Here is a 22,973-nt window from a genome sequence, read left to right on the forward strand (position 1 = left end):
AAATCGTCAACAAAAGTAATATAATAATGTTTACCTCCTCTACTCATTGTGTTTCAAAAGTCACCTAGGTCGGAATGTATTAACTCTAGAAGACTCGTAGATCTTTCAACACATTTACTAAATGGTGTTTTGGAATGTTTAGCCTCGACGCATACTTCACATTTATCAAAACATGTATTCCTAAAGTTATGAATCAAATTTTGTTGTTTTAGTCTTTTAATAGACCCCACATTCACGTGTCCTAATCTAGCATGCCATAAAGAAACGGACTCAGCAATATAAACGGAAGCAGAAATATTCTTATTAATGGTCTCTGTTGGGCCTGGAATTTCGCACTACTGACAGGATAGAATTCTACCCTGGCCTGACGATCAGGGTAGGTCCGTCAGGGTAGTCCGAGTTTGGCACTAGTTGATGAGCCTAGACTCCCACATCATCTTCAGGGTCATCTTCAGGGTGTCAGGACGTCAAGCCATCAGGGTGTCAGGGCGTCAGGCTATCAGGGTATCAGTAGACAGGCACCAGGCCGGAGAGGACAACGATCAAATCTAAGGTCAACATTTGACCAAGTCAAGGATAATTATATATAAGATTATTACCACATTAATATGGTAATTAAGAATATATTAATGGTGAAGATTTTGTCATAAAGAGGGAGCATTAATAGGCATTAATGCGCAATAAAGACAGCAATTAAAGAGGAATATTCAGCATTAAGTACAAAGATTTGGCAGCCATTCAGCTTGGCTATATAAGGAGCATTTGAAGATCATTTGGTAAGACAAGGCATACTCCAACATACACAACACATCCTACACAAGAATCATACTACGAGCTAAACAATACTTAGAGATTATATTACAAATATTATCATTATCACTCTTATATTCTCCCAATTACATAATGAAATCTTCTCCTGGCTTGGTGCCCGTGGGTTTTTCTCATTAAAGGGTTGTCCACGTATAAATCATTGTGTCATGTTTTCTTATCTCGTTTATTACATTTACATTTGTTTCCACTTATATTACAATCAACCATGCCTAGGTACGATCACGATAATAGCGAAATAGGATAATACTAGTTAACCCCCATACTATTCTACCCTGGTCATATTTCCAACCTTGCGTAAAATATGGACAAAACAATTGGCGCCCACCGTGGGGCAACTAGTTTATTAATCTTACAAAAATGTTCAAAAGAATTTTTCTTGTCACAAGTTTGAGAGCCTTGAGAAAAATTGGTACAATGGTTTTTTATAACCCTCGTTTGGAACGAAGAAATGCTAGATCCGAGGGAAAAATTACTAAAACCAGTCAAAAGTCCTTCCAACGATCATAAGTGTTACAACCTCCGGTGTTGCCTAAGGAGAATTAAAGGGCATATTTGTCACCAAAGAAATTCAAAGATAAGTTTTTCCTTACCTAATACATGTTTTGCAAAGTATAAGAAGTATATCTTAAAATTTTGGTACTTGCTTTTATTCTACGGTGAATTTTCCTAATTATAATAATTTGATGTTTTTAGGAAATGTAACCTTAAACTTCAAAGAATTCGAGCCTGGCTGGAAAACTTAGTCCTGACCGGAACAGGCTTGAAAGTCAGTTATGAATAGTATCAGTGTAGGCATGATCATCATTTCAAGCCGGAATATTCAGTTCAACCCTGAACGGTTATACCAAAGTCAGATTATTCTTAAGATCTAATCAGGACAGGTCAGCCCTTTCAAGGCAGAGAATGCTAGCCTGATTATTTGTAATATTTGGTCAGGTCAGGTCAGTCCTTCTACCGCCATAGCGCAAAAATCATAAAGGTATTCAAGTATTCCTGCAATGGTAAGTTGTTATTCTTTGCATAACGTTTAAATAAATATGTCATCATACCACATATTACAAGGTAGATACGAATCAAATACTTTTTAAGTGACCATATTATATATGATAGTTTTTGGGCTGTCCTGATATGCCAGGGTTAGTCAAGCTTAGCCTGGCCTGACTGACTTTTTGAAAGATGAATCAACCTAACCTGACTCATCAATCCTGGTATACTTAGATCTATTATCATATTACTGTTATGAATCCTTACATGATTACTCATTAACATTTTCTTATTATATATCAAGCATGTCTAGCACGATTTTAGAACCTTTGATCAATAGAATTTTTAATATTAACATGTTATACACGTTGCACAACATGAACGTTTGGAGACATAGTCTATCCTGGCCTGCTAGTTAACATGGTTGTGATTTATAACTCATGTGTATTATTTATAAGCTACTTGTGATATCTATGTAAGATATTTCGGTCCTGCCAAGTGCAACTTTATGTGACATATGGTAAGTTTATGAGTTACACGGTGACCAAAGGAGACATAACAGTCAACCCTGAATGGATTAAAGCAATACTGGAGTTCCAATTACCAAAAGCAGTCAGGGACATCCAAACTGACATGCTGGATTCTGACCTGAACAAAAATCAGCCCTGGATTGTTATTTTGAAACCTTAAAGCCTTTCGAGCCAGGTAAGTTTCTCACCTAGCAATTACAGTATCCAGTTAGGGGCACATGTGTAGCATCACCCTGCATGGAAATAGATCAGGTATGAGTACCCTGACATGCATATATTAATAAGATCTCACTCCCCTGATTCTGTCAGGCCTGAATTAGCAATTTCAAAAAAAAAAAAAAAAATTATATAGCTTTGCTTGATCTCATTTTTATATATGCTAATCTCATCACCTATAGGCTCAATATTGACACATCTGTGAAGTCTGTGCGAAAGAAACATCACAAATCCGCCCCTGAAAGAAATATAAACATCTACGAGGAAGTCAAAAAACTCCTGACGAGGCAACATTATCCAAGGATTAGAAGCTATATTTATCATCGCCTCCATTTTTACTTGCCAAGCCAGGTAAAGGAAAACCCCCTGCCGGTTTATCCCTCTCTCATTGACAATACTGTCAGTGGCTAGTCAAAATACAGGAAGGTCAGCAACATCATGTCTACGATGTAAGTAAAAGTCTACTAGATGCTGAAATGAGGTATGATTTACTTGAAAAATATATTTTAGCTTTAATTATATCGTAAACCAAGTTGCGCCCTTATTTTTAGTCTCACCCTATATTAGTTAAGACTAACCTACCCATAAAAGTTGTCCCGCGAGAGCCTGAATTGTTAGGCAGGGTGGCCAAATGGTCAATCCAGCTTAGCACCTATGATATCACCTTTGAACCCAGGACAACAATCAAATCATAGGCCTTAGCAGACTTTGTGGCTGATTTCAGCCCTAACCTGGAACCTGATCTGAAAAAAGAGGTTAACCAACTAGAAAATAAAACCTCAGACCAAGAATGGACCTTGTTCATAGATGGGGCATCCAATGCCAGGGGAACAGGGTTAGAGTTAGTACTTAAATCACCACAGGGAGACGTGATAGCTCAGGCTATAAGTTGTGAGTTCAAAGCTACCAACAATGAAGCAGAATATGAAGCTCTAATAGCAGGCTTAAAGGTATGTCTAGACCTCGGTGTTCAAAACCTAAAGGTAAAAACTGATCCACTTTTAATTGCAAATCAAATAAAAGAAATTTATGCAGCAAAGGATTAAAAATAAATTTTATGTTTAGAATATGTTAAAAACTTTGCGCTAAGTTTCATTCATTTGATATTGAACAAATACCTAGAGACCTGAATATCTAGGCTGATGCTTTGGCCAGCCTTGATTCAAACTTCACCCCTGCAATTTTTAAACAAGGTACCTATTCCGCATTTATTTGAACCTGCCATCAGCAAGTCTGAATAGGTGAACCCTGTCAATACTGACAATGATTCATAGATTAAGCCTTATCATGATTGGTTCCTGCGAGATATACTACCTCAGGCCAGACATATGGCTGGATCATTTAGAATTAGAGCTTCTACCTATTTTATCATCAATGATAATTTGTTTAAAAGATTTCAGGTCGGACCATACTTGAGATTTCTCATACCACATGAAGCGAAGTAAAGTTCTCAAGACTGGCTATATTGGTCAACCCTAAGGGCTGACTACCTGGACAACAGCATGAAATGCGAAGCCTGCCATAAGCATGCTACGACTATTCATCAACCGTCTACGTCATTACATTCAATCTCTACACCCTAGCCATTTGTGAAGTGGGGCATGGCTAACCTAAAGCAAATGGTCAAGCTGAATTAAATGAAAAGGTGGTCGTCAAAAAAAAAAAATTGCCAGCCTGGCCAATCAGCCTGAACCCAACAGATTGAAGAACCTTACATGCCACAAACACTGCAAGGAGACATGATTCTAATATCTTGGAATGTCATCCACCTAAAAGCGCAACCATACTTGTGGTAATTTCTACTCTGCATGTTCTAGGTAAAAATTCCAAACTTATTCATCCGAATGTGTGTTATGCCGTGCATTTCCTGAACATGTTACGTGACAATGTGCATTATTTTCTTGCCTACTTGTTTGCGTTTCACATGCTGGATGTTCTAACCAAATTTGTTTTACTTGAATCCTGAACAATTATACATGATAAATGTTTATATGCATAAATATTCAGGATTGAGGGCTACTCTACTATATATCAATTTCTGAAACAAAACTTTGCACTTAATTGTGCCTACCGAGTTGGTAACCATCACCGGATACAGTAAATGTCAGGACCAATCAGACATGAAATAATTGCCTGACCTGACTAGGTTTACTGCCAATGATTACAACCAGCTGGACGCAGCAAGACAGGTGCAAGGGTGTTCTCTCCCAACCACTTAGTCTAAAAGCCCTCCTAACAGGCCGAATACCAAGCCCTCCAGTCAGGCAGGGGGCATAAGCCCTCCTGTCAGGCCGGTTTTCCCACCCCTTCAACCACTATGGCAAAAACCATACATGGTTGAATTACTCACGATAGCTCAAATGACAGGACAAATTCAAAAATGTCTTACAGGTTAACAATGTAAATATTTTGACAGGTCCTCGGAATTAGAAAAACAAAGTTCACAGGTTTAAAGAAAACAGGTTAACAGGTTTGAAGAAAACAGGTTAACAGGTTTAAAGAAGACAGGTTAACAGGTCTGAAGAAAACAGGTTTAACAGGTTAACAGGTTTAAAAAGAATGACCGGATTAAACAAAGCAAGCCTGAAAGACGATCTTTATATCATTAATAAAATCCTTACCCTCTGGGGCAAAGGTAGCAAAATGTATATCTATCCTATCAGGGATAATCTCCCTGACTAGGACCAACAAAATATAAAATTATCTTTACAAGGACATTCCCTCGGGGCAAATGTACAAAATGATTAATGATTCTACCAAGGACATTCTCCGTGGTTGGATAAAATACCACTGTTTGACATTGCTGCGAATGACATCCCTCTTGTCAGGGCTAGATACTAACACCGATTAGAAATTATTCCTCGCCTGACCGAGCACCATAATTCCTCTTTCTCACGAAACATACTAGCCTTCATCGGCTCAGAATACTTTTCCAATATAATCCTTGTCTTACCCTGCCTTGTTGCAGCAATGAACATTGACTCACACACTCCACGAATACACTTGATCAAAAAGCAAACATTACCGATTCACATAATAAGGCAAAGACAAGCCAGGTCAACTATACGCAGGCTACATGACTGAATCAGACGCACATGGTAACATGTTGAATATAGCAAGCAGGAATGACGGGGGCATCAATTAGATCAATTAGCTTATCAGGATCAGTCCGAGTACTGAAGACATGCCTACCGCCTGTGAACCCTCCTGATTGACTTTGGCAAGCCTGGCATTCAAGTCTTACTACTAGAAGTCGAAGCCCAACAGCCTTAACATGCTTAGGAACCTTGAGAAGCCTCCAACCTTCAAACAACGAAGAAAGCATTCCACCCCGCAGCAGAATAGCCAGGACCTCTCAATAAGAGGAATTTCCAAGAAAGAAGTTACCCTTTTAGAGGGATAATAACTATTAGATAATAACTATTAGACAGCTAATCGTCAACTACAGAGAAGGATGGGAGAATTTTCAGGAATCCATACATAAGGATCAGCGAAGATGGTGACCTTATCAAACAGCTAGAGCAAGGGATACATCTTCAAATGCGATGGGTTTTTTTCCAGAAAATTCAGGCATATTTTCAAAGTTTGGGACGAAAGGTGTGCCAAGAGCAACAACAACCCTGGTTGATTATCTTTTTACAACCATGGTTAGATTTTCTGGTAATTTCAAGGAAAATAAACGAAGTTTGAAGATAAAGATGGAAGAACGATTGAGAGAAATTTAGAGGAATTGATCAAGTTTTGGTGGATAGTAAAGCATGAAGTGAAGAAATTATTTATAGACGGTAAAGATTGGGATCTACTGCAACTAGCCGTTTCTTGATGATAAAGCACGCTGAATCATCCTAGAGAAGTTATCTAAAGATCAAAAGAGAAGGTTATCTCCTCATTACTGGCCTGACCCAGCGATAATAAGGAGATAAGGGGCAATTATTGGGCCTGGAATTTCACACTACTGACAGGATAGAATTCTACCCTGGCCTGACGATCAGGGTAGGTCCGTCAGGGTAGTCCGAGTTTGGCACCAGTTGATGAGCCTAGACTCCCACATCATCTTTAGGGTCATCTTCAGGGTGTCAGGACGTCAAGCCATCAGGGTGTCAGGGCGTCAGGCTATCAGGGTATCAGAAGACAGGCACCAGGCCGGAGAGGACAACGGTCAAATGTAAGGTCAACATTTGACCAAGTCAAGGATAATTATATATAAGATTATTATCACATTAATATGGTAATTAAGAATATATTAATGGTGAAGATTTTGTCATAAAGAGGGAGCATTAATAAGCATTAATGCGCAATAAAGACAACAATTAAGGAGGAATATTCAGCATTAAGTACAAAGATTTGGCAGCCGTTCAGCTTGGCTATATAAGGAGCATTTGAAGATTATTTGGCAAGACAAGGCATACTCCAACATACACAACACATCCTACACAAGAATCATACTACGAGCTAAACAATACTTAGAGATTATATTACAAATATTATCATTATCACTCTTATATTCTCCCAATTACATAGTGAAATTCTCTCCTGGCTTGGTGCCCGTGGTTTTTTCCCATTAAAGGGTTTTCCACGTATAAATCATTGTGTCATGTTTTCTTATATCGTTTATTACATTTACATTCGTTTCCACTTATATTACAATCAACCATGCCTAGGTACGATCACGATAATAGCGAAATAGGATAATACTAGTTAACCAGCCTAGGTACTATTCTACCCTGGTCATATTTCCAGCCTTGCGTAAAATATGTACAAAACAGTCTCAACATCAAGTACAAATAAACCAGCGTTACAAACACCCTTTCCCACGAAATTCCCATTTTTGGTGAGAACAAGCTTAACAAATTCAAAGGTTAATTTAACACCAACCTTGTTAAGTAGAGAGCCGGATATAAGGTTTCTCCGAATATCGGGTACATGCAGCACATTATTTAGTTCAAGAGTCTTTCCAGATGTCAACTTGAGAAGGACTCTTCCCTTCCCTTGTACTCTAACAGTGCTAGAGTTTCCCATGAATACACATTCACCTCCGAGTACTTCTGAGTACTCTTTAAACATCTCTTTAGAAGTATATATGTGCCTCGTAGCACCAGTATCCAACACCCATTCGGAAACATTATTGACTAGGTTAACTTCAGACACAACAGCAGCCTGATATCGTTTGACTCAGCTAAGTGGGCTTGTGGTTTGTTTTGTTTATACCTGACATTGTGATCGTCCGGACAAAATCTGGCAGGATGACCCAGTTTACCACAAGTGAAACAATAATCACCCTTGAATTCCCTTTTTCCCTTTGAAGTTTTCAGTTTTCTTAGGCCCAGTATTGACCTTGTTTGGTCCCTTTGAAGAGTGTTTTGGTCCTTTTGAAAAATGTTTCTTAGACTCGACCAAATTAGCAACGGAGGAAGAGTGTTCAATATGTTTCCCTTTAGATTGAATCCTATTATGTTCCTCTACTTTAATGTGAGACACAAGTTCTAAAAGGGTAAAGTCTTTTTGTTTGTGTTTCATATTGTGTACGAAATTCTGCCAAGGGGGTGGGAGTTTATCAAGTAAGAAATTAGCCTGGAAAATTTCACAAATGCTCATCCCCTCGGCAGTGATTTCGGAGCACAAATTTTCGTACTCGTGGACTTGGTCTATGACGGGTTTATGGTTAGTCATTTTAAAAGCTAGCCACCTACTGCAAGTATATTTTTTAGACCCATAGTCGTCAGTACCATATTTTGTTTTAAGGGATTCCCATAAATCTTTAGCAAGTGAAATGTTACTATAAATTTTATAGAGAGCGGGAGTCATATAGTGAAGAAGCATTACCCTACAAGTTTTGTTATCGAAAATAAAATCCCTCATATAGTTTTCAGGGGCAGTAGTTCTGGTGAGAGTGTAGTCTATTATAAGTTGACTAAAAAAGAAATCCATTTTATTAGACCACATTTTATAGTCTTTACCGTCAAAGAGTTCAAGTTTAGACATGTCAGGAATGATGGGATTTGACAGAAAAGGTGTGGTGATAGGGATAGCATCAAAAGTTTGACTACCACTGGCCATGATAAAAATAGAGTTTTAATCGACTTTAGATTGTTATGCGAGTAGTAGTAAAACAGTAAACAAGTAAAGGAATGATCTTATTTGTAACGGAAGTTATGGCGTGACTTGTGGTCACTGTCCTAAAGTCGATTATGCCTCGTCTACTACACACAGACTCAATAGCATTCGACCCCCAAGATTACACAACGGCTGCAAACTCCGTGTAGGTAAGAGTGCAGATGAGAACTGCCAAAAACGTTGCCAAGACTTCAGATAAGCAAACACTAACAACCCGGGTGGACTATGTTAATGTTGATAGTAGGAAACATTAACAACCAGGGTGGACTTTATTAATGTTGATACCAGGAAACATTAACAAGGGTGAGCCTTGTTTTATATTTAAATTAGTAATATTAAGAATATAGATGAATCCTTTTAGTGTGTAAACCATGACATAAAGATAATCATTTGAAACATTTTTTAGAATAGTATAAGAGAAAGAAGAGAACTGATTGTTTTTGTTGTGTTTCAAATGACTGGGTTGTGTGGCTATTTATAGTCGAAAAAGGGGAAGTGGCTGTTGTAGTGAACATCATGCATTGGTCACAACTAAGCAGTGGCATGCAATGGGCGCAGATAAGCAGAGGCATGCAATGGCTCCGTCAGGAATCTGTTGTGGCTCTAGGTGACTCTACTGCTGCAAAGTTGAAGGCTACTGACTGCAGAAAAGACAAGGACTACAAAAGGGAGAATCTAGCTAATAAAATAAAACAGTAGAGTTTAGGCCCAAAAGCCCAGAGCCCAGATCCCTGAGCCCGTAGCCTAGAGCCCGTGCCCGACCGTGGCGTGGCAAGGCGCGCGCGCATGTGTGGTTGGTTAGAAACTTACCACATACACCTAGTAGGGTAGTGTAAAGAGAGATATATAAACCCATTGATATTTTGTTATTTTGTCAATGTGGGACAAAAGGTTACTACTCAAAGCTTCTTTTGAAGCATATATCCAACAATCAAGAATTCGAAGACTAGATATATCAACCGTTATTGTCCCATCGACATGTATAGAGTGAAATGCACCAAGCGAGTTCAAACTACTACGTCGAGGAATTAAAACTTTCTGAAATCCTGAGCAACCTTTGAGCTCCAGCTTTCTCAAAGGGCACAAGCTGATAATATCTTGGAACGTACGTTCATCTATGTCGACTTCAGATAACTTCAACGATCATAGCGACATAAACAGCAAATTAGGCCATAAATTCACACGAAGCCCACTACATTTAATTTTTGACAGCGATTTTGTGTCGAACAAAATCGCAGGCAAATCGTAATGACCTCTAGCTGAAGCGTTTATTGTAATTGCCAATTCTTTAACTTGTTTTTCCAAGATGATTTCAAGCCAGCCGTCAATATTATCAACCATGTTTGTGGTTAGATTTCTAAGTTCAACATTCCTTATTACAGACAGATTTTGTTTTTACAACGTTGTGTCAACAAACATCTTGAATATAGCAGCTACTTCTTTATCCACATTTTTATCCTCAAAACATAAATAAGAAGGATTGAAAACCAGAAGTAAACCTGTATACCAGACATGCGTCCATCGTTTCGACAAACCGCTAGTTCGACATGCTTCTTTGTTATCAAGAAACGAAATGATATGATGGACGATATCATCTGATAACCCCGATAACCTATCCATGATATGTAACCGTGTTACTTTCTTACTATACTTTGAGGATATTCATAAAGAGAGAAAACAAGAATGATGATTTTTTGTATTATGAACTTGTTACTTAGAAGAGTTAGTTATAATAGTATACACCTCATATAATCCGTTACACTTTATAAGTAACTCTTCTAAGATCCAACAAACTTATAATTTACAGTAACTAAATAACAGGGGCGGACCGGGGGTGCTCACATGATTTTTTTATATAAAAAACCGAGTTAAAAGTAGATATATTATTTGCTAGTCTTAAATGAAAGAAAAGTAAATGTGCTCCAGCGAATAAAATTGAGAGCTTTAAGCGGCTGGTCAGGGGTTCAAACCTTCATGCTGTTATTTTTTAGTTATTTTTTTTACATCGCCCTTTCTTTTATTGGTTCAACCTGCTCCTAATGTGAAATTGTTGAGACTTGAAAGCTCATTACGAAATTCTCAGTTCCCATACTTTTGTTTCAATTATTTGTTGTGAATGTTAATTATTTATTAGTTCAACGTATATTTCCAAATTATATAAGAATCCTAATTTTGAAATTGGCAATTCTAAAACCCTAATTTCATATTGCTTTACCAATTCAAATAAGTTAGATATGTTATGTTTTTTTTTTTAAATTGATGACGAAATACCAAAATTTAGAGTTTTTTGAGATGATATTTGGCTATAATATTCACTTTTTCCCTAAAAATGATTGAAAATTTCTTTATAAAACAAAATAAGAGTCGGTTCAATTTTTGCATGGAGGTTTGTTGAATTTTACTTTCTAGGATTCAAATCAAATTTTCATTGTGTATGCTCTAACTGGGTCAATCGGCTCTATTAAAAAGAGCACCCCCTGCTCCCGAGTCCTTAGATGGAACAAAAATTTACAATGAACTAAAATAGAATTGAGACGCCACTTATTTAGACCCGGCAAAATTAACCCGACCTGTACCCGACTCAACAGCCCAACTCTAGACTCGAACAGCGGTATGCAGTCCAAGAACTAACTAAAGAAAAGAGAAATGTTTACAGAGGCTTAAAACAGATAGGCTCTAGTAAATACGTATGTCACTATTATTGTTACGTTTGCTAATATAAGACCAAAAAAAAGTTCAAGCACAAAATGTATATAAAATTTACGTCAAAGGATTATAACTTATAAGGGCAATATGAGGATAATACATTATACTCTGAATTTGCTTAAGTTGAATTGTCCTGAAATCGTCAATGCAAAGACTAATTATTGGATATATAACTATAAATTAGTTATGAGTTAGTTAAAGAAAGTTGTTTACAAGAGTTAGTTATAGTTAAGTCAGTTTAAGTTAGTATGTCGGTTAAAATAGGAGAGCTACATGGCCTATATATACTCAAGGCATACAACATTGTAATTTAGAATTTCATATATACAAATTCAATATTTCTGATTCAATATTATAGAATATAATTCTCCCTCTAATGTCTACATTCTATAGTTTTAACATGGTATCAGTGGATTCTTAATTTCTGGGTTTTTCGTTGATTTTTTCTGGGTATTCTCTTCTGTTGTTCATTCAAAATCATACTACAGAGGAATAATTTTCAGTTGGTTTGATTCTTTCTTCATCTTATTTCACGCTTCTACAACATAATTCATCTTTATGCTCTTGTTTTTCATTCCAAATTCATTAAAATTGTGTCAATATGCCTGAAACAACTGTCAATTCTGGTTTTAGTTATGAATATTTTCAGGATCCGTTTTTCTTTTACAATATGATCAGCCTACTGCTACTCTTGTCAGTAACCCTTTTTAATGGTCATGATTTCTTGGGTTGGAGAAGGGATGTCATAATGGCGTTAACTTCTAAAAATAAAAAGAATGTTTCATTGTTGGTACTTCACCAAACCTCCTTCAACTGATAAAAAACACAAGCAGTGGGTCAGATGTGACTTTATGGTTAGATAATGGATTATGGACTCTTTGATTCCTTCCATTAAAGAAAGTTTGAAGTATGTTAATTTAGCCAAAGAACTGTGGTCTGAATTGCTTGAAAGATATGACCAGGCTAGTGCTCTTGAGGTTGATCAACTAAAGAAAGAATTAGAGGGAGTCTCTCAAGATAATTCATCTTTAGTTGATTATTATGGAAAACTGAAGAATTTATGAGAGACTTTAGATGGTCTGGATCCTTTACCTATGTGTTCTTGTGGCAAGATCAATGAATCTACATGTTCTTTACTGAAAAAGATCATTGAAAATTGATACAATTTCTGATGGGTCGTCATGGTGGTTATGACACCATTAGGTCTCAGATTCTCTCAATGGATCCATTATTGCCTTCAATAGACAAGGTTTTGTGCTTATTACAAAAGATTGAAAGATAGAAGCATATTACAGATGCTGTTAACCCTTGTAGACACTCGGTATCTTTTGAATCCCCAACAAACACCCGTTGATTATCGGATTACAATATGCTTAGGAATCGCTATGTTTTTTGACGGTTTATATAACTAAATGTCGGAAAACTGAAAAAACGATTTCGAAAACGAAAACATTTTCAAAACATTTCAAAAATACCTGGATATTTTATGCACGACGACGGGGTCGCAATGATGCTAACTAGAGTCAAAACCGACACCGGACAAAAAACCGACTCAAAATTCAAATCCCGACTCCAACAACGAGTCAAACTGAGTCAAACACGAAAAACAAACCTCACACAATGCTTCCATTCTAAGTATACCTGGTATACTTGATGGTCAATTACAATCATATCCTATAAAACCTAGGATAGAACAAACCACAAATTCAAATGCGTGATAGTGACAAGACAACTCGAAGACTCGCGGACATGCTCGCGCCTCTTCAAGCAACTTTTACAGCCACATCGCCCAAAATGCACACCACCACACAAATCTTCTATAAATACCCCTCAAATTCCACTATTTTAAAGTACGTGAGAGTCCGCCTCTTCTTTTCTCTCTTAACATTCTAGACCTCGACTTCTCTCGTCAACAACCGACACGTATTTTTGACCTACCAATTGAAAATACGAGCCTTACACATTGTTTGGTACCGTCATCGTGTATTAAATCTAGTTTTTACCGTCATCGTGTACATTCCCGAGTTTTTACCACTTCGATCAACTACACCATCACCAAAGCAAAGTAACACTCCATATTTTACAAAAACGGTTTTAAATCGAGTTTTTACACCTTGTCGATTTCTCGTCAAGCAACCTAGCATGTAAGTATGAGGGTGTAATTAATCCTCTTCTTTCATGTTCTTTTTATCTGTTTTCATGACTTTAACATGATAAAACACGCATAACATGATCCAAAATACGGATTGATTGAGCCAAAACCGAGTTTTGACTGGAGAAAGAGGCTGGTAATCACCACTACCAACCTCGCGCCTCTTTAGGTATCCCCAGTCAGAACTCAAACGTGTTTGAGTCCGTCTTTTCTCTATTTCATTTCTTATTTGCAATCGTTTTTACCATTTCAAATATTTCAAAACATTTTAATGATGAGCATTTTTAACCATGAATTATATTCACCCTTGGCTCTTCATGTCATGACGGTTTAACCCGTGACTCGGTGGTAATATTTGGTTAATTACATTTTTAAAGGGTATTTTAAAGCCTCTTATTCATTTGTTTACATTTGAAAAAAACTATATTAGTCATACATGGGTAATCATCCTTGGTTCTACATACCATGTCGGTTTAACCCGAGTACGATGATAAACTTTGACTAATTACAAAGCAATGAACTTAATACAATTAGTTCATATCAAGCATTTTTACACTTTTCATTTACAAAACTATTCATGTTAAACTTGCAAATCCGAAGCCGACAATGATAATAATTCCGAGTCATGTTCTTCATATTAGCACAAAAACGGTCTTAACGACCTTTACAACAAAAGCGGGTTTTAACACCCTTTTACAAACGATTTCACAAACATTTTCAACAACTAGGAGACACCCCTTTGGGTCGTCACCTAGCTCGTGCCTAAACAAGCTCTCTGAATTCCAGTTTTTAAAACTGGGCAGACCCTCTTGCATCGCCAACAGGGTCGCGCCTTAATGGCTACCTGACACTGCTCCTGTCCCATTTCTAGCACTCGACCAAGACGATCCCGACTTCGGTTAACCCGAATATAGGACGGATCAGATTGATGAGTTTTCATTTTACACTTTGCATTCTAAAACATTTTTTTAAGCCAAATGGATCATGTTAAGCACCATAAACCTACCTTGGTAAATAGATTTTTAATTTCCATCTTGCATGCAAATCAACATTAAATCCAACTCGACATCAATTACTTGATACTTGGATAAACAACCGACATAGAAAATCTCACATGTTAGGTTTAAACTTGTGGATGCGCATTCATGCATTTAACCCGTTTTATCAACTATTGCACTTAACCAACCAAGATCGATCAGTAGAGGCCGCTACCGCGGGCGAGATTGGGTGTTCGATTAAAGAGCTTCTCAATACGTACCCTTACCTCTTACTCAGAAACTTTGGATAATGGATGACCTTATCCAGGGCGAATGCGAGTCATTTTAGCGATAAGATGCTAAAGAGGGATGATTCCTTATCTTTAGTACCTATGTCAAGTACCGCTTTTTGCTTCATTTGACCGAGGTATAAAGTGGATTCGAACAGTTTTCCGGCATCCCATAATTGCTTGGTGGAGACTCTGAACATCTCTAGTAATTGTTTCGAGACCTTCACTGAGACGAAACCGACCGATATAAAGCGATCCGGTCGAAAGCATTTTTACGTCACTGAGCATGGCTTTCCGACTGCTGCATGTCCACAGATTGGCATGTAGGTGGCCCATGTCCACAACTCTTTGTCAGAAACCTCGGCATATGACAGTTATAAGTTTCCTGATCAAAAGAAAGGGAAGTTAAATGAAGGTCCTAGTGGTGGGGTCAAATATTGTGACCATTGTGATAAGAAAGGTCATACTTGTGAGACTTGTTTTGGGTTTAATAAGTGTCCTTACTACAATAAGTATGGACATAATCCCGATAATTGTTTCTTAGTCAAAGGGTTTCCTTTTGATAAGAATAAGGGAAAAGGCAAGTTCAATGGTACAAAGCCAGGGGCTTTAGGTCTTCCGAAAAGAGTTGCCAATAATGCTGCTGATATGGAGATTTTTGAGTCTCCTCTTCATGATGGTGTCTTAGCTTCAGCTAGTTGTTCAACTAATACTCAAGTAACAGATGTGACTTCTGCTGTATCTTCTGAAGTCATCAATGGGATTATTTCTTATGTTGTTGATCAGGTTTTCAAAGAATTTCTGATCAACAACACTCTGGTTTAACCTCCTTTCAGTTTGCAGGTATGAGTTCTTCTTCTTTTTCTACTATTTTTGCTGCTCATATATCTCTTTCTGTCAATGATTAGATTGTGGATACTGGTGCTTCAGACCATATGACATACAAAAGAGATTTGTTAACTGATATTCATAATCTTAGATGCCCTATTAAAGTAGGTTTGCCAGATGGTTCAGTTAAGTTTGTGCACAAGATTGGTACTGTACAATTGACTGATAACATTAGTTTGCATAAAGTGTTTTATATACCAGATTTTAAACATAACTTAATGTCTTTAGTAAACTAATTGACAGTAATTGTTTATCTGTTATTTTCAATTGACATGATTATATTTTTCAGGACCATTCAAGTAAATCTATGATTGCTAAAAGTGATAGGATTGCTGATCTTTATAGATTTTCTGATAGACAATCTACAATTCTTTATGATAGCATAGCTTCTCTTGTTCAAAAAGATGTTCAATCTAAATTCATTCTGTATTAAATAAGTCAGTTTGTTCTGCTGTAGTTTCTGATTCTTTACAATTGCTTCATCATAGACTAGGTCACATGTCTGTATCCAAACTCAAGTTTGTTTCTGATATGAAAGTGGCAATAAAATCAGATTTTTCCTGTGAAACTTGTATTCTTGCAAAGCATCATAAGTTGCCATTTTCTGTCTGTCATAAAAGAGCATCTGTTTGTTTTGCATTGGTTCATATTAATATATAGGGACCCTATAAGACTCCTTCTATTTCTAGAGCCAGGTACTTCTTAACTATTTTGGATGATTACTCTAAGAATACATGGACTATGTTGTTCCAAATTAAAATAAGGACAAGGTTCCTGGTTTACTTACAGATTTTATTGCTTACATTTCTAATCATTTCAATAAGACTTTTAAGACAGTCAGGTCGGATAATGGCACTGAGTTTTTACAACAATATTGTTATGCTTTCTTTAAAACACACGGTATTCTTCATCAAACAAGCATTATAGGGACACCTCAGCAGAATGAGAGGATAGAGAGAAAACATAGACACCTTCTTGAAACTGCTAGGGCTCTTAAGATACAAGCAAAGTTGCCTATTAAGTTTTGGGGATATTGTCTTTTGACTACTACTTATTTGATCAATTTAATGCCTTCTACTGTGATTGACAATAAGACACCCTTTGAGCTCATTTTTGGACATGTTCCTAATTTTGACAGTCTCAGAGTTTTTGGCTGTGTTTGTTTTTCTACTATGCCTCCTACCTTTTCTGAAAACCTTGTCTTCCATAAGCATACTAAGCACCTTAGTATTAACTGCCATTATGTCAGTGAGAAGCAGGCTAAAGGGTTTCTTTCTACAAAATACATCAAAACAGGTTTGCAGATTGCATATGTTATAACTAAGGCTTTGGGGACTGAGTAGCATCAATATTTCACTCGCAAGCTAGGATTGTTTCTTAATAACGTCTAGCTTGAGGGGGATATATTGGATATATAACTATAAGTTAGTTATGAATTAGTTAAAGAAAGTTGTTATAAGTTGTTACAAGAGTTAGTTATAGTTAAGTCGGTTTAAGTTAGTATGTCGATTAAAATAGGAGAGCTACATGGCCTATATATACACCCAAGGCATACAACATTATAATTTAGAAGTTCATATATATAAATTCAATGTTTCTGATTCAATATTATAAAATACAATACTCTCTCTAATGTCTACATTCTATAGTTTTAACACTAATCAATAAAAAATTCAGTTCAGTTTAGTTCAGCTTATCTTTATCCGAGTTCATTTTTATTATTCACGTCAAGTTAAGAGCGTATAAGTTCCAGTTACTTCAAATCTTATAAATTTAATTCAGATCCTTTTAGTTCATTTAAGTTTAGATAGTTTCAATGTAAAAGAATAAGATCTACTTACAATACTCGAGCTTATATATAAGGTACAGTAGAAAAAAAATCTGAAAAATTTAACTAAAAGCTACGAAAATTTTGTCCGTCGCCTCCCCCTCCCCTCTCAAGCTCCACCACTATTTAACAACACACCTAGCTTAATGAAGAGCTTCTAATTTTTTTTATTTTAAACCACATAATTTTCAAATAATGTATAGAGATTAGGCTATTTAAAAATCGTTCGAAATATTCGTGCTTATACATACCCACTCTAAAAGCCTCATAAAGTCCCTTCGCTTGAATATACTGTTGTTTTTTAGTATAAATTTTGTATATTTACTACTATATTGTTAATAATAGGGTAATTTGATAACTTATACTTTGAATAAGTCATTTTTTCAAATCTTATACCTAAGATAAATTTCTTTAAAATCTTATACCTAAAATAACATTTTCTTCAAAACTTGATACCAAATCTGAAAAAAAGCCTTGAATTGGCAATTTTACCGTTACTAATTAAAAGTTGTCATCATTTGCCTCACCCATTAACACACATACCACTAAAAACCATCAAATTAGTAAGGGCAAAATCGTTAATTTATTTTATAAGATTTGGTATCAAGTTTGTAAGAAAATGTTATTTTAGGTATAAAATTTTAAAGAAAATTATCTTAGGTATGAGATTTGAAAAAGAGAGTTATTCAAGGTATAAGTGATCAAATTACCCTTAATAATATGATATAATTAATGCATTTGGATGTAAATCTAAAAACCCTCTAAATATACCTGAGTGAACTACATTTGAAGGACCCGAGATATGCTAAAATGTAGCAATAAGGACCCACAATATAGAAGGGTACCCTTAAGGACCTGAGTGACGTTTTCCATCTATTTCTGTTAGTTCCCACAAAAAATGATACACTATACAACGTAATTAAAAAAATATACACTAAGTGGATCATTATCAGACAAAAAATAATTGATACTATGGGAGTATATGTCCTAAATATCATCTAAAGACCATGATGTGAAATAAGAACTTAAGTATGTGTATATCAGTATATCATATTTCTTCTTGTGCTATTAATCTAGATCTGTCAAACGGGTCGATCGGATCGGGTCACGGGTTGAGGTATACGGGCGTGACAGGATACGGCTTGAGTCATACGAATTACGGGTCAGGTCAAAAAACTATTCTCAACGCCTTTTTTCTACCATTTTTTAAATCGAAAAGTTATTTTTTAAACACAAAAAGGATTAAAACATATTCGTATTTAATATTATTACCTCCGTCTCACCCATTTCTTTACATTTACTTTTGGCACTATTTATAAATGGAGATAATCCCATTAGGGGTATGGTCTCTCTAGGGTTTCTACGAGAATTCTTGTCTAAGTCAATCTTTGTTTCTTCCTTCTTGATCAAGGTAGCTCCCTCTATGTTATTAGTACGTAAATCGGGGTAGTTCTCTTTTATTTTATTTTTAGGTTCATCAATCTAAAGTTGCGTATTAGGGTTTCCTGGTGGTTAATAATTGAGGGTTTGCATTTTTTGTTGCTTCTTTGGTATGTACTGGTTTTCTTCTTGACTTTGATTATTGGGGTTTATCTATGGAACACGGTGGTTGTAGCAAGGGAAAAGGGATGATGGGCATGCCTTCGATGAAAGGTGGAGGGGTATTCGACTGGGATGTTGAGGGGAAGAAGGCGGCGGTTGTCCGGGCGGAATTAATTCTTGTTGGTAAACTATGGGCAGCGAAGGCGGTCAATAGTCGTGCAACTACGGATACCATGCTCAGATTGTGGAACCCAAAGGGTAGATTGATGGGTAATCTTGTGGATGCTAAGGATAAGATCTTTGTTTTCAAATTAGAGGATGAACGAGACAAGATAAAGGTTTTAGAGAGGCAACCATGGCACTTCGATAAGTACGTATGGTGCTTCAATGAACCTAGTGATACGGGAAAGATGACGGATACTCCGCTTTATTATCTACCAATTTGGACTCGTATATACGACCTTCCTCTTAAGGGTCGAACTAATATGGATAATCTTCGAAGATTGGGGGCGCAGCTTGGGAAGTTTGTCGCAAGAGATGAGACTCGGTTCCCTGAGATGGATAGAGCTATTCGATTAGGCATATTGCATGATATTCGTAAACCATTTCAGCCTTCTACTGAAATACGTTTTACGAATGGGAGGATTGATGTTTTTGATGTCAAGTATGAGCGGCTGCCGTTATATTGTTTTGGGTGTGGGGTATTGGGACATGGGGAGAAGGATTGTGAGTATGGTCTGTATGAGGAAGACGAACTGAAATATGGTAACAGATTACGTGCTTCGCCAAGGAAAGGGGGGAGAATGGGTGTGGCTGAGGATCGTAAAGTCGAAAGGGATTTGAGGCCGGAGTTTGAGGAGGAATATTTGAGGAACAAAAAAGAGATGATCGATAAATTGATGAAATTCTCTTATCTTCCAAAAATAGAGTTCAGCAGGGGAATGAGAATGTGGAGGTTTGTAGTGTACTTGAGGATGATGGGTCTGTAATTCGGAAGGTAGGAAAGGTGGTCGTAGACACGGATTGGAGTTTTAAGCAGGGGAATGGGCTGGTAATCGGGTGGGGGAGGAGTTGTATACACAGGGCAGTGGAGCTGAGAATCTCCTGGAGGAAGAAGGAGTTCAAAAGGCCATGACGGGAGTGCAGCTGGGGGTGTTTTTGTGGGGGTCATAAAGGATACGGTGGAGTTGGGGGATGAGGTGAGGAAGGGTACGGATTTGGCGGGGAAGAGGAGGGCTCGTGTTGGGGTGATGAATTCGCAAGAGAATCCCGAGCATCGGGTGGAGGTTGTTCTTAGTGATAATCAGAAGCGTATGTGAGAGGAGGATGATGTTTGGCATGACGGTATCGTTAAGAAGGCTACTATGCACATGGATGTGTCGATAATATCTAAGGCGGACTTGACTCGGTTCAACCCCGCCGGGCCCAATGAATTGTTTGAGCCTTAACTGCAGGGGGCTGGGCAACCCCGGTGCAATAGGCGGTCTTCGTAATTTGCTCTAATGAGAGAGTCCAAGTTTTGTTTTTTTTTTGTGAAACTAAGCTTAGTAGCTTTGAAATGAAGAGAGTTGTTCGGCGTCTCGAGGGGTATGAGAGTATGGACGTGGATAGTGTGGGTCGGTCTGGTGGGTTAGCATTTTTGTGGCAAAAGGAGGTGGGGTGTAATTTCCGTTCTGCTTCTGTCCATTATATGGATTTTGACGTTGAGTTGGGTGGCACTAAGTGGCGGGTGACAGGGTTTTATGGATGCCCGACAATATAAGATCGACATTTATCATGGCAGCAGTTGCGGTTATTCTCTTCTCAATCTTCAGGGTTGTGGCTTTGTTTTGGGATTTTAATGAAATTTTATATTCAACAGAAATGAAAGGTGTTCATCGGGCTCAGTGGCAGATGAATAATTTCAGAAATGTTGTAAATGATATTAGAATTCGTGATCTGGTTTATGAACGATATGGTTTTACTTATGAGAATGGTCAGGTGGGTGATGATAATAGGCAGTGCCGGATTGATAGAGCTATGGTTTCGATAGATTGGCAAGATATATATCCGTTTGCTAGGCTTGTCCATCTTACCAGGGAATGGTCGGACCATTGTCCTATTAAAGTTGTTTTTGATGGGCGTGATGGTGTGGAAGGTGGTTGCTCACAAAAATTCCGGTTTGAGCAAATATGGGTTGGGAAAGATGGTTGTGAAGAGGCGGTTAGAAGTGCGTGGAGGAGGGATAATGAGGACTTAATGACTTCTATTGAGAATTGTGCGACATCTTTGTTTCAATGGAAAAAGGTTAGTAATGGGAAGATTTTGAAGGAACTTAGTAAGAAAAGAAATCGTCTCAAGATTCTTAATGAGGGTGAGAGAACGGAAAGTAGTTTTTGAGAAAGGAAGCAGGTTGTTTTGGAAATTGATAAGCTTCTCCGATAGGAGGAGCTGTATTGGCGGCAGAGGTCTCGGGTGGTATGGTTACGTGATGGGGATCGTAATACGGTGTTTTTACATAGAAAGGCAGGGCAAAGGAGGCAGCGGAACCATATAGCTAAAGTGAGTGATGAAGATGGACGGATTTATGAGGGTAACGAAGCAATACTAGGGTGTGCTAAGACTTATTTCAACGGTCTTTTTTCTTCAACACAGCCGCAGATCCCGGATAGATTATTAGATGGTGTGGAGGGTATAGTTACTGATGAAATGAATCTGGCTCTAAGGGCCGAATAATCGGGTGAAGAGATTGTTGATGCGCTAAATAAGATGCACTCGTTAAAGGCTCCTGGCGATGATGGTATGAATGCTTTATTTATTTTTTGAAACATATTGGCATATTGTTGGACCTTCTGTGAGTCGTTTAGTGTTAGACATACTAAATGGATCACCATTTCCGGGAAGGTTGAATAAAACTAATATTGTACGGATTATAAAGAAAAAGGCGCCGGATAAGTTGACTGACTTTCGACCTATAAGCTTATGTAATGTGATTTATAAATTGGTTTCAAAGGTTCTTGCGAACTGTCTCAAGCCGTTCTCAGGTGAGATTATGTCGGAAAACTAAAGTGCCTTTACACCTGGTAGACTTATTTCAGATAATATTTTAATGCTTTTGGGTTATTTCATCATATGAAGAATACTCGAAGTAGTGGCGAGCATATGGCCCTGAAGCTGGATATGGCCAAAGCATATGATCGGATAGAGTGGTGTTTTCTTGAAGCGGTATTGATGCGTATGGGTTTTGATCACGCATGAGTGGCTCGTGTGATGTGCTGCATTTGGACCGTCTCGTATTCTATTACTATTAATGAGGCGTATTCCGATGAGTTTACACCTGATCGTGGTTTGAGACAAGGTGGCCCTATTTCCCCTTATCTATTTATATTATGTGCATAAGTGTTGTTGAGTTTGATGAGGAGGGCGTTTGTGGATGGATCGATTCATGGTATTACGGTGTCCCCGACGGCCCCTATTGTGTCTCATTTACTATTTGCAGATGATAGTATATTTTTTGTTAAGGCAAATGAAAGAGAAGCACGAGTTGTGATGAGTATTTTACATAATTATGAGCAAGCGTCCGGTCAACTTGTGAGCCTTAACAAGACTATAGTTTCGTTTAGTAAGGGCACATCTTTGGCACGAAAAGCTCAGGTAGCTGCGGTTTTGGGCATGAGGGTAGCGGAGGAGTACGAGCGATATCTTGGTTTGGCTACTGTAATTGGCCAGTCCAAGAAATTGTGGACAGGGCCACCCGCGCGTTGTGGTTTTGAGGCAGCGTCACTTCTTCCACGGAACCTTGGTTTGCCAAAGCACGGCATGGGCCGTTACCGATTTGTGAGGCATTGAAACCGGTGAAAGGTTGAATAAGCTTGCATTTGTGGAGTCGCCACCAATTTATTGTGGAAAATTGGAAACCGTTCGAATACCTCGTGC

The 22,973-nt window shown here is 37.6% G+C and overlaps 1 protein-coding gene across 1 annotated transcript; it reads left to right on the forward strand.

Moving 5' to 3' along the window:
* Positions 1-20,834: 20,834 nt before the first annotated feature.
* On the forward strand, positions 20,835-21,437 carry LOC141608195 (uncharacterized). The gene has a single exon (XM_074427558.1). The coding sequence runs from the start codon at positions 20,835-20,837 to the stop codon at positions 21,435-21,437; it is 603 nt and encodes a 200-aa protein (XP_074283659.1).
* Positions 21,438-22,973: the final 1,536 nt, after the last annotated feature.

The sequence above is a fragment of the Silene latifolia genome, chromosome 10 (genome assembly GCF_048544455.1).
Source record: "Silene latifolia isolate original U9 population chromosome 10, ASM4854445v1, whole genome shotgun sequence".
In the NCBI taxonomy this organism is placed as follows: domain Eukaryota; kingdom Viridiplantae; phylum Streptophyta; class Magnoliopsida; order Caryophyllales; family Caryophyllaceae; genus Silene; species Silene latifolia.